Below are 11771 nucleotides of genomic sequence, written 5' to 3' on the forward strand. Positions count from 1 at the left end.
ACAACTTGTTTAGAGAGCAGACCAACAAGCAACAGTGCGATAACGATGGGATAACCCTTCACACATCCATCCCCCATCAGGATAGTCTCAGCACTCTCCACCACTTCCCAGAGAAAAGGCCTGAACCATCCCCATACAGCACCACCCTCCTCTGCCCGACCAAGCTCATCGTCACTTTGAACAACTTCTCTTTTAAATCCTCTCACTTTCTTCAGATCAAAAGGATGGCCATGGGTCCCTCCTCACAACTCTTTGATGATAGCATCGGTGCTGTTTCAGCTGTCCTCCAGAATTGGAGAAGTTTATCAATTTTGCTGCTAATTTCTACCTCGCTCTCACCTTCACCTGGTCTATCTCTGCCTCCTCCCTTCCCTTCCTTAACATTTCTGTTTCCAATTCCACTATAAACCCAAAGACTCTCACAGTAATCTCGACCTTACATCCTGATACACTGCTTCCTGTAAAGACTCTATTTCATTCTCCCAGTTCATCCATTTCCGTTGCATCTGTTCCAATGATACCAACTTCGACAGGGCGTCTCCAAAATGTTACCTTCCTCCTCAACTGAGTATCACCCCACCACCATGGTTGACAGGTTCCTCAACCAGGTCTTACCCATCTCCCACACTTTGGTCCTCATCCACTCTCTTCCTTCCCATAATAGCGATAGGGACCCCCTCAGCCTTACCCACCATCCTACCAGTATCCACACCCATAGGATCATTAGCCATCATTTCCACCACTTCCAGTGGGGTACCATCACCAGACACATATTCCCCACCCTCCCTGTCAGCGTTTTGCAAGGGCTGTTGTCTCCAGGACAACTTGACCCACTTCTCCTTCACTCCCAACACCCAACCACACCTCCACGGCACCATCCCCTGCAACCATAGAAGGTGTAACACCTGCCCATTTACCTTGACCATCTTCAGTTTCCAAGGCCTTCCAGTTGAAGCAGCGCATTACCTGCACTTCACTCAATCTAGTCTACTGCATTTTCTGTTCACAATGTGGTATCCTCTACACTGGGAGATGAATCACAGACTAGACGATGGCTTTGCAGAACACCTATATTCTGTCTGCAGAAATGACTCAGAGCCTGCCATTTCAATACACCCGTGTGTTCCCTGGCCGGACTTGCTGCAGTGCTCCAGTGCTACAGCAAAGTGTAGCACAAGCTGGAAGAACAGCACCTTATTTTCCACTTGGAAACCCTACAGTCTACTGGATTCAGCATTGAGTTCAATAATTTTAGGGCTTGAATACCTTATCCCATGTCATTATGCCAGGCCCCACATACCAGGCCTTGTCCTCACATGAGCTGGAACCAAAAATAACCAATTGTCAGCCACCAATGGCCCCCATTAGCAGCTATTCATTTTCCCACACTGACCTTGACCAAGCCTTTTGTCTGTCCAACTGACTTTCTCTTTCTTTGAGCTGTAACTCCACCTGTCATTTACTCCTCCGCCCTCCCCCAACTCCATCTTTAGCATATATACCAACGCTTTCCCAGCTACAATCAATTCAGAAGAAGGGTCACTGGGCCCAAAATGTTAACTTGACTTTCTATTCGCAGATACTGCCAAACCTGCTGAATTCTTATCCAGAATTTCTGTTTTACTTTGTGGCATTTAGCATCTTTGTTTATTCTGAGATAATCTGTTTTATTTTGTGTTATTAGTTGAGGAATAAATATTTGCTGGTGAGAACTCCATGCAAGTGCCATGGTGATTTTAGCATCCATTTGGAAATGAGTGTTATAAGTGTTAAAATCTGCAAGTTGCCAAATTGATGGTAATGGCCATGAAGTGACCCAGTGAAGAGCATGGTACTGAATAAGATAGGCCGAGATCATGAACTGTAGTACAGCAGACCAAATTGTGGTGCTGTAATGGAGATAATAGGAACTACAAATGCTTGGAGAATCCAAGATAACAAAGTGTGGAGATGGTTGAACACAGCAGGCCAAGCAGCATCTTAGGAGCGCAAAAGCTGACATTTCGGGCCTAGACCCCTCATCAGTAATGGGGGAGGGGAAGAGGGTTCTGACATTAATAGGGAGCGAGAGGGAGGCAGATAGAAGATGGATAAAGGAGAAGATAGGTGGAGAGGAGACAGACAAGTCAAAGAGGTGGGGTTGGAGCCAGTAAAGGTGAGTGTAGGTGGGGTGTTAGGGAGGAGATAGATCAGTTCAAGGAGGACAGACAGGTCAACGAGGTGGGATGAGGTTAGTAGGTAGGAGGTGGGAGGAGAGGATGGGTGGGAGGAAGGACAGGTTAGGGAGGTGGGGATGAGCTGGGCTGGTTTTGGTTGTTTGTAGTTGTGGAAAGTTCACTGATACCTTTTCGGGAATAAAATCTACCATCTTCACCTGGTCTGGCCTACATGTGAGTCCATATCTACAGTACATGTGATTGATTGTTGAATGTCATCTGGGCAATAAGGGATGGGCAATAAATATAGGCTTAGCCAGTGACACCCACATCCCAACAGTAATTTTTAAAAAGGGATCTATTGAGGGGGTGCCAGTTGTGACTGCTGAGTTAAGTGAATGGTTTTGGAGAAAGGCTCCTGTGTTTATGGTGGATGGAGATGGGCTGAATGAAATGTGAGTCTGGCTGCACGATGCTAAACAAATAATGATTATTTGATATTTAACCCAAAAATTGCTTGAAATTCATTGCGTTCTTAATTAGATGTCAGATTTTCATTGATTTATCATGTACAAAATCAATCAAAGTTAACTGCATCAATTCAGGTTCTTCTAGGATCCCATTTTAAAAACAGTACAGGATTTTTAACTAATTCACAAAAACATTCTATTTGTAGATTCCATGTAAAAGTACTTAGTAATGTGTATGTATGTATATTACCTTTGGTATTTGTGTGTCATATCCATTTATCAAAGAAAATCCTAGAAGAATTTGGAGGAAATGCATAAATGTAACATTTTGATTTCATAGACTGCTGTTTTTGTTAAAGTGGCCCCTTTTATATTCTCACTAACTCATTGAATAGCTGTTACAGACATGCAGCCATATTACCTTTTATGTTGAATTATTTTAGGATTTTCTTGGTAAAATGGATATGACAGGCAAATACAAGACAATATACATAGATATACATTATTAAATTTTTGTACTTTAAGCCTACAGTTAAATCTTTTTTTGTTAATTAAAGCAATCTCAAGCTCTGTCCCAGAAAGAGCCCATGAAAAATAATTATTTTGAGCCCTGTTTTTGTGAGATCATTCCATTTCATGTAAGTAGCAGGAGTAGTTTCTCCACTGTTGCAAAAACTGAAGAACAATATTTACACCACAAATGAAAACAAACCAAAGATATTTCATTCTGAGAACATAATGCAATCTGAATTATTCTGTAAATTTTCTAAAATGTCACTTTATAATAATTGGAAAAAATTACTGATTACTAATTAAATAGCATTTAATAGGTAAGAATGTGTAATTTTTGAAAGCTACACCATAACTAACTCCTAGAGTTGGAATTCTTCTAATCAATTTTTCATTTGTCAATTCTTCTTAGGGCGCTTCTACTATCTGATTCACTTTAAAAAGCTGACCTACGGTGAGGCGGTGCAAGCCTGTATTAAAGATGGATCAAGGATTGCTAATGTCGGTCAGATGTATGCAGCTTGGAAGTTACTGGGCTATGACCGCTGTGATGCAGGCTGGCTAGCTGATGGCAGTGTTCGTTATCCAATCAGCAGACCCCGAAAGAGGTGCAGTGAAAGTGAAGCAGCTGTGCGCTTTGCTGGATTCCCAGACAAGAAACATCGGCTATATGGTGTCTACTGCTTCAGAAGCAACTGATAATTCATACAAAAGCTTAGGTGGAGACAAGTGTTATTTTAATTCTGCACATGTGAAGGATGTACTTTCAATGATATGAACTCAAAATATGTTACCAAAACTGTGATAAAAATATTTTTACTTACTGTACAATGCCATTTTCATACAAGCCAAAGCGTTTTTTTTTCTTTATGGTAATGTATCATACAATCATTAAATCTTAAAAATAATATAATTTTTATAGGAATCTATACCAAGAATTAGCACCATTTTGCTTCTTTTTAAAGTAGCAGTTAGAAAAATTTAAAAAGGACATTGCTCTGGCTGTATCTGACAGATAGAAATTTCAGGAATGGGTGGGACATGCCGTAGACAGATCTTATTTAAAGCTGTACGGCCATTCATTTGCAAAATGGGCATTTCTCAGGCAATCTTTCAATTTTTTAATGTCAACTATACAAGCGTTCATATTCATCCTTTCAACTTTCTGAACTATTCTGCATCTCTGACTCTCCAGCAATTGAACAAAATATTGAAGAAACTTGATGCTGGACTCTAAAGTCCTGCAGCATATTATTAGTTGTCAAGTATTTATTGTAGTTGATTAGGCTACCATTTATTTTCATACTTTTGCAAAACCATTAGATAGTGAACAATTTGGAAAAACCTGGCACCATTTTAATTTTCATAGATTTGTGTGATTTTCCAGACTTGATGAATTTGGTAGTTTTATCCCCAACCTGCAATAGTGATTACCATTTCAGAGAAAGTTTAGAAGCTTTGACATTGGACCACTTTTTCCAATGGTGGTCACTGCCTTCACGCCACATTTGGTAACATTTTAAAGTCAGTATTTTGTACTGTGTTGTACTAATATACTAAGCTGAACAAGAAAAAAACTTCTATTTTCCAACAATCTAATATTTTACCTGTTTTATTTTTGACACCTGAACATAAGCTTTTCCAAGTCTTTTAAATAAATCCTAAAACACTAGAAGAGCATAAAGGAAAAGAATGACTATATTATTGTGATATAAATTGGGTACACGATTCTAAAATCCTCATTGAACCCTCAGCAAAATCTTAAAATCTGCAAAACTAAGTTTGAGTTTGTACATCCAAAAAATTATGGTGCTATCACAGTTTCTTTCAAGAAAAAGATGATGAAGTCAAGCCAAATATGTATTTTGTTTTGTCTATTTATACATTTTTTCAATATGCTATTGTAGCTTAATTTCCATATTTTTGTGGCAAGTAGGACTATTTGATGCACACATCTCTCTCTCTGAACAAATAGGCCTGGTTATTGCACTGATTAATGAATTGTCTGAGAAATGCAACATCTTCTTAGGCCTTTTCATGTCTTCAAGATCTACTGAAGGTCACTGTCATATTTAAGAAGACTTATTTAATTGTGACACAACAAAAAGGGGAAGCCTCCCTGCACATGCACAGATGCTGTGTAAGTATCAGTGTCAGAACCTGTGACTATTTTACGTGAGAGATGCTTTTTGTTTTCTTCTTCTTTATTTTATTCATGAAATGTAAGCATGACTAGCTAGGCCAGCATTTATTGCATGTCCCTTTTGCCCTGTGGAAGGTGGTGGTCAACTGCCTTCTGGAATTGCTGCAGTACGTGGGATGCAGGGACATGCTTTGTGCTGCCATGAAGGGAGTTCCAGGATTTTGACATGGGACTGTAAATGATAAACAATATATTTCCAAGCCAACGTGGTGTTTTGCTTGGCAAAAAACTTGCAGATGATGGTACTCCCATGAATCTGCTGCCCTTATCCTTCTTAGTAGTAGTCATTGTGGATTTGGAAGGTGCTGTCCAATGAGCCTTTGTGAACTGTTGCAGTACATTTTTAATGAGTGCATATTATTACTACTATGCATTGGCAGTGGAGGGAGTAAATTTTGATGGTGTTAGGTGGAGTGTCAATTAATTGGACTGTTTTATCCTGAAGGATGTTGAGCTATTTGGATGTTATTGTGACTGCACCCATCCAGACATGTGGAGAGTATTCCATCACACTCATGGCTTATGTCTTGTAGACAGTGGACAGGCTTTGAGCAGTCTGAACCAGAAGTTCTTATTGCGCAATTCCTGGGGCCTAACTTAATTTTATAGCTACAGTATTTACATGGATAGGCCAGTTCAGTTTTTGGGCATGGTAACACTTAGAATGTTGATGGTAGGGGATTCAGTCATGGTAATGTCATTGAATGTGATGGTTGGATTCTCTCATGTTGAAGATATCCATTGCCTAGCACTTGTGTGTCATAAATGTTACTTGCCACGTATTGGCAAAATTGTGCAGATCTCTTTTAAACTGTCGGTTTAGTTTCCTTGCTCCTGTTAGGTCCATCTGTTGGCAATACCATGGGTTCACGGTGTGCTTTGTGCAGCACTCACATTGTCCATATGTCACAGGTTAAAAAATAGAGCTGTTCCATCTAAACAAGCAATCATCTGCAAAGCAAACATTTATCCAAAATGTTTTCAGCCCCAATTGCATAGTAAGTAAATATAATGGGTTCATTCATCGTTAACAATAAGACAATAAAATTTAATGGTTGTGATAGCCAGATCACAAATCCACTTATCGCAACAAACAATCAATGTTTGGAAGTCACAACCGGGTAATCATACTCAGTTTATAAGCTTTTTTTAATTGAAAATTAGTTATGAGCATGATGTACTTCCAGTTTAACAATCTCTATTCAATTGCTTTTTGATTTTAGGTTGCTGTTTGCTTTTTGGTTTTGACATTGTAAAATTATAATGGTTTCACTCATTCAAATATGTCACCACCACCACTCATTTACAACTCAGTTCTAATGTAATTGACATTTTCGGACTAGAAAAACTACCTAGTTCAGGCCTTACCTGGAGGCTGTAAAGTCTGTTCACTAGAACAGCTAGATGGAGTAGGAGTGAACATTGAATGGGAATAAGAATTTGGAGTAGTTTTAACACAATTCTGTATTCCATTTATTTATTCTGTTGGAAAGACATTACCGATTTAATGGAGGAATGGATCAATTATTGTTCAGCTAACAGAGCCTTGTTTAATGTCTAAACTATAGTGCAAACTTCACCATGGATTCATACGTTTAGATCCTTTGCATGAACTGACGACAGTTCAGCAAACATAAACTTATCTAATCTTCTTCAAAGGAAAACGTTATTTAATTGTTCATCATTGTGAGATCAGGGTGCACTGGTTTATGAAGAACTAAGTGTTACATGATGTCGTCCCACTGGGTGAATTTTTACATATTGCCTAACATGATTACAAATGTGTTATGATACAATGTTTGTCATTTGTGCCTCTGTTGTATTCCAATAGGGTACATCATGTGTCAATTTTTCATACATCAATATATTTTTCAGCTTTTATCTGATTATCTACTATTTTAAGCTGATTCTTTTTGTGATAGAAAAGTATTAATATCAAATGCTATGATATGGTTACATACAAAGCTGTTCTAACATTAGTTGTTCAGGTTAACATGAGTATCCTGAATACTGAATCAAACTCATTGAGAGTGTTTCAACAAAGGTGAATATCAACTGGACTGTGGCCTTTTCATGGTTAAACCTCATCTGCTTAACATCACCAGAGATTAATGAGCCCTGAAAGGAGTCCTCCAATTGGGAGAGGGCAGGAAATCTGATCATTCCTTCATGAAACCAAGATAAAGTTTGCATTTGAAGTAGAATAGGGGAGGAAATTCTGGGGGGTGACTTATAAAACAGCAGACTGGAAGATTTACATTGAGCCATAATGAGCATGATGCACAGCAGCACCTAAGATATTGCTTATGGTCTTTACAACTAGAGTAAGATCCAAAGTTAAATATTTAATTAGGTGCCTGTCTGTTTCAAGCAGGACTTGAACGGTATATATTTCAAGGCCTGATTAAAAATAGAATTGAATGGGCCTCAGAAGGCCAGTGAGTTATAGTTTCTTTTTGGAAATAAAGGTCATTGTCCCATTTTTTGGCATGAACAGAACAGTTATGCAACAATTCAAGATCCACTGAAGTGAATTTGTTGCATCAGGGGAATGATGAAGAGAGAGGGAATTTTTTTGTGCTGCGGAGCAACATCTTGCTGAATGAGAAGAGAGGTCTTGAGTCACGTCACAGAATGCAGTCATGATGGGTGTAGTTTAGAATTCAGACCACCCTGATATTTTGATAGCAAGACTCTGTCAGTTAGGAATGTACTGCAGAAGGTGATTTTTGTTTGCTGTGGGAAGAGTGAGATCTGTTTAGGGAGAAAAAAAAAGGAACTTATCAAGTAGATGAATTTTGTCTCAAGCAGAACTTGTTTGTGGTATACTAGGGTTTGAAGAGGCAGTTGATGCTGTTCACTGTATGTAATGGAAAGATTAGTTTTTACCATACTTTTATCTGGCTGCATGGAAATGCTGGATGCAGTGGGTGATATTACTTAGTGTACAGCTTCCTTTAGTAGTATCACAGACAGAATTTATGTAGTCCCTTTTATTGCATGTAGTCAGTTTGGAGTTTGTGTATAATGCATGTATGTTTAATCCCCTCAGAATGAGTGTCCCAATTAAATAATTCCACCTGCAAGCATTTTCAGCATATTAAAACAATGCATGTTTGTTTGGCATAACATATCTACCCCAGATATTTAAAATGTGATGTCTCACTCGCTCGCCTCAGGCGCACAAAGACTAGGTACAAGTTCAAGTAAAATAATGCAATTGCGACTTTATGATTATCTCAGTCTTTTTTGTGACAGTCGTTCATGGATGACCTGATGCTTTAGTCAAAGTGAAGGTCCTGTAAAGCAATAAATTCTCAAAAAACTTCTAGGCCTTTTGTTAAATTTCATGATGTTCATTCTCAAGTGATACAGAAGTTGGAGCAGGTTAAGGAGAGTCCTAGGCCCGAAACGTCAGCTTTTGTGCTCCTAAGATGCTGCTTTGCCTGCTGTGTTCATCCAGCTCCACACTTTGTTATCTAAGGAGAGTCCATTTCCCACTTTCAAGGAATTGCTCTTCCTGACTTGGCTGCGCAGCTGACTCTGCTTCAATGACTTTATAATGGAACTCTACGTGCAAAAAAAATCTTGTTGCTTTCAAAAACAGACAAAAAAGTTGTCTCATCATTTGACCTGTTACATATCCAAAATTATTTTCTAACTAAGATGGACTTACATTGTGCATTTCACACGTTGAGAGTTTGAGACAACTTGTGTGTTGTACTTGATAAAATTCATTCAATTCATTAAATTCTTTTGAGTTAATTTCAAGAAAAGGCATTACTATCAAATCACTCTGATAGGTTCCTTTTGATCCCTCTTAAGATAGGGGAGTGGGTTTCACAAAAGTAGTGAGGTATTCCTTGAGTGACCATCTTTTTCCAGCCCTTTGTAATCAGTTTTAAAATATAAAAACTAGTTCGATTTCAGAATATACTGGGACATGACAGTTGGTATTTCAACTTCAATTGCGCTATACAGTTCAATTACTTTACTGGCCTCAGTCTCAATTTGCTTGAATGAATTTACAGAGAAATTTCTATTATTTCTAAGGTACATTAGCTGTATAAGAAGCCAGAATAGCGATGTGGTAAACCTTCAGGCAAAGGAACAATATGATTAGCTACTTTCAAAATGTTTGTGTCATTCCAACATTCCCAAAATGGAATACTTTAATTGGCAATCCCCTGTATTCATCTTCGACTATGCAGAGATTTTATCACTGAATGAGATAACAAAATGTTGACAAGAAGAAATGTAACAATTATATAATCAGACAAATCAAAATCTCTTCCTATAACCAGTGCGTTGGTTCACATAGCTAAAAGAAATGGCACAAAAGCCAAAAATATAAATCTGGAGAAGATTGTTTTTTAAAAAAACATAGAAACAATTGTTTTTTGTGGATTCATAGAATCCCTACAGTGTGGAAGCAGGCCCTTCAGCCTATTGAGTCCACACCAACCCTCCAAAGGTCACCCTATCCAGACCCACACTCCTTCCCTATCCCTGGAACTCCTGCATTTCTCATGGCTAATCCACCTAACTCCCACATCTTTGGACTGTGGAAGGAAACCGGCGCACCTGGTGGAAACTCATGCAGACACAGGGAGAAGGTGCAAACTCCACACAGAATGGTGGAATCAAACGCGGGTCTCTGGTGCTGTGAGGCAGCTGTGCTAACCAAAAAAAATCGCAGAAAAATTTATAAATGATACTTAAGAATTATGGTAAGAGGAACTCCACAATAAATTAGACTTAATTTGCTGAGGGAGTTATTTGACTTATGCAATGAATGCTCAAAGAAGCTGTTTGGAATGCTTCATTAATTATGATACATTTCTTAGGTTATTTGAGCTCTCACTGCATTACAACTATGACCAAATAAGTATATCAATTTCAGATGAAAATAAAGCTGACCGAGCAAATGTCTATAATTTCAATTCAGATCTTTTTGTTTATTGGCAATTTCTTTAAAGTCGTAAGGCAATACTTTGAATCAGAACAATAGAGTAACTGTTTCATAAAAAAATTATGTACAATGTATGACCAAATCCTGAAAATGTAAAGCTATCTTCCCTCAAGAGCGGATTGTGCACTGCAATCCTCCTTGAATATCACGCAGTCTATGATGATTAGTGTCTCCTGCATTCGATGAAATATGAATTTTGGAGGTGAGTCAAGGAGATATTCAGAATTTTGACAGTGATTCCCGCAGAGATCCAGATTTTTCTCGCGGTATCAATGGCCCCAATGCACCCTTTAACTGTTAAGCATCTCGTCTCAAGCCTCTGGCTGAATGTTAGTTCTCAAATGTACAGAAATAAACAGTCCAGTATATGGGTCACTTATTGCAACTTCCCATGAGCATGAATTTGTTGCTTCAGCTAATGGAACAATGACACAGTAAAAACTTATTGCTGACTGTATTTTAAATAGCATCAAGGTTTGCAGCATTGATCTTGCCCAAGGGTAAAATGCTGGGGTTTTTTTCGCTCGCGATACTTCTACTTCCTGCTCTCACATACTGCGGTATTTTGTCACTCTATTATCAATATCTTAATTTTAACCTTTGGAGGACTGAATATTTTACTACAACCTGCAGCATTCTAGTGACACCATTATAGAAATTTAGTATGTCGGAGGAAGTAAATTAACATTTATTTTTTAGAACACAAGCACATAGAACAATGTTTTAATGGCACTAAACAATTGGCATGCTGCTGGATGCAGAAAGAATCCTTCAGGACTCTGTTATCTTGCTATGTAAATATGACAAGCTTCTATGTTTGTATACCTTTCCTGTATCTATTTGCACTGTATCACATTAGTACTATTGATGTGTCTTCAAGAAATTTACTTGGAATACATTAACAAAGTGAAGTAACTGATTTAATATAATGTAAATTGTAGGATATCATGTTGGAAGTTAGGTAAAATTCAGCCCCAAAGATCAATATTTGAAGGAATTTATTTCAAGTATTAAAAAAAACTTTTTTGGTTTTTGCATTTTGTGACAGGAGCACAGCAATGCTAATAAAAGTATAAAACTAACCTACCGCCAAGCTTTACTTTGTGATTTATTGTTGTGTTATTTTGTTAAATGTATTAATAATCAGTTTTTAAATGTAACCCTATCAAATGACTCATAACACCCTAAGGTATATCAGACTGTTTTGAGAGTGTTTTCATGGATGTATGTACTGCTTTCAATTGTACATTTTATACACATACAAAAGGGGTCAAATTCTGAGTGGTCTCACTTTGCATTAATGGAATTGATTGGCCTCAAAATATTTTCAGTAGATTTTCTGCTCCATTAGTGCAGTGACAAGTTGACATCATTTTGAAAGGGGCCACCAGTCGGTGTCCAAAGTAACTCTCTATTTAAGGACACAGACCCTTTTAATGTGGGTGTCAGGATTCTCAGGC

General features: G+C 38.1%; 1 protein-coding gene across 4 annotated transcripts in view; it reads left to right on the plus strand.

Annotated features, from left to right (window-relative positions):
* Nucleotides 1-11392, plus strand: part of LOC125451099 (hyaluronan and proteoglycan link protein 1-like) — a 98714-nt gene extending 87322 nt beyond the window's left edge. For all 4 annotated transcript variants that reach the window (XM_059644766.1, XM_048527812.2, XM_048527813.2 and 1 more), the window contains exon 5: nt 3549-11392. In XM_059644766.1, coding sequence (XP_059500749.1) covers nt 3549-3835 — 287 coding nt within the window. In that variant the 3' untranslated portion in view covers nt 3836-11392. The remainder of the gene's footprint in view (nt 1-3548) is intronic.
* Nucleotides 11393-11771: the final 379 nt, after the last annotated feature.

The sequence above is a fragment of the Stegostoma tigrinum genome, chromosome 3, assembly GCF_030684315.1.
Source record: "Stegostoma tigrinum isolate sSteTig4 chromosome 3, sSteTig4.hap1, whole genome shotgun sequence".
NCBI lineage: Eukaryota > Metazoa > Chordata > Chondrichthyes > Orectolobiformes > Stegostomatidae > Stegostoma > Stegostoma tigrinum.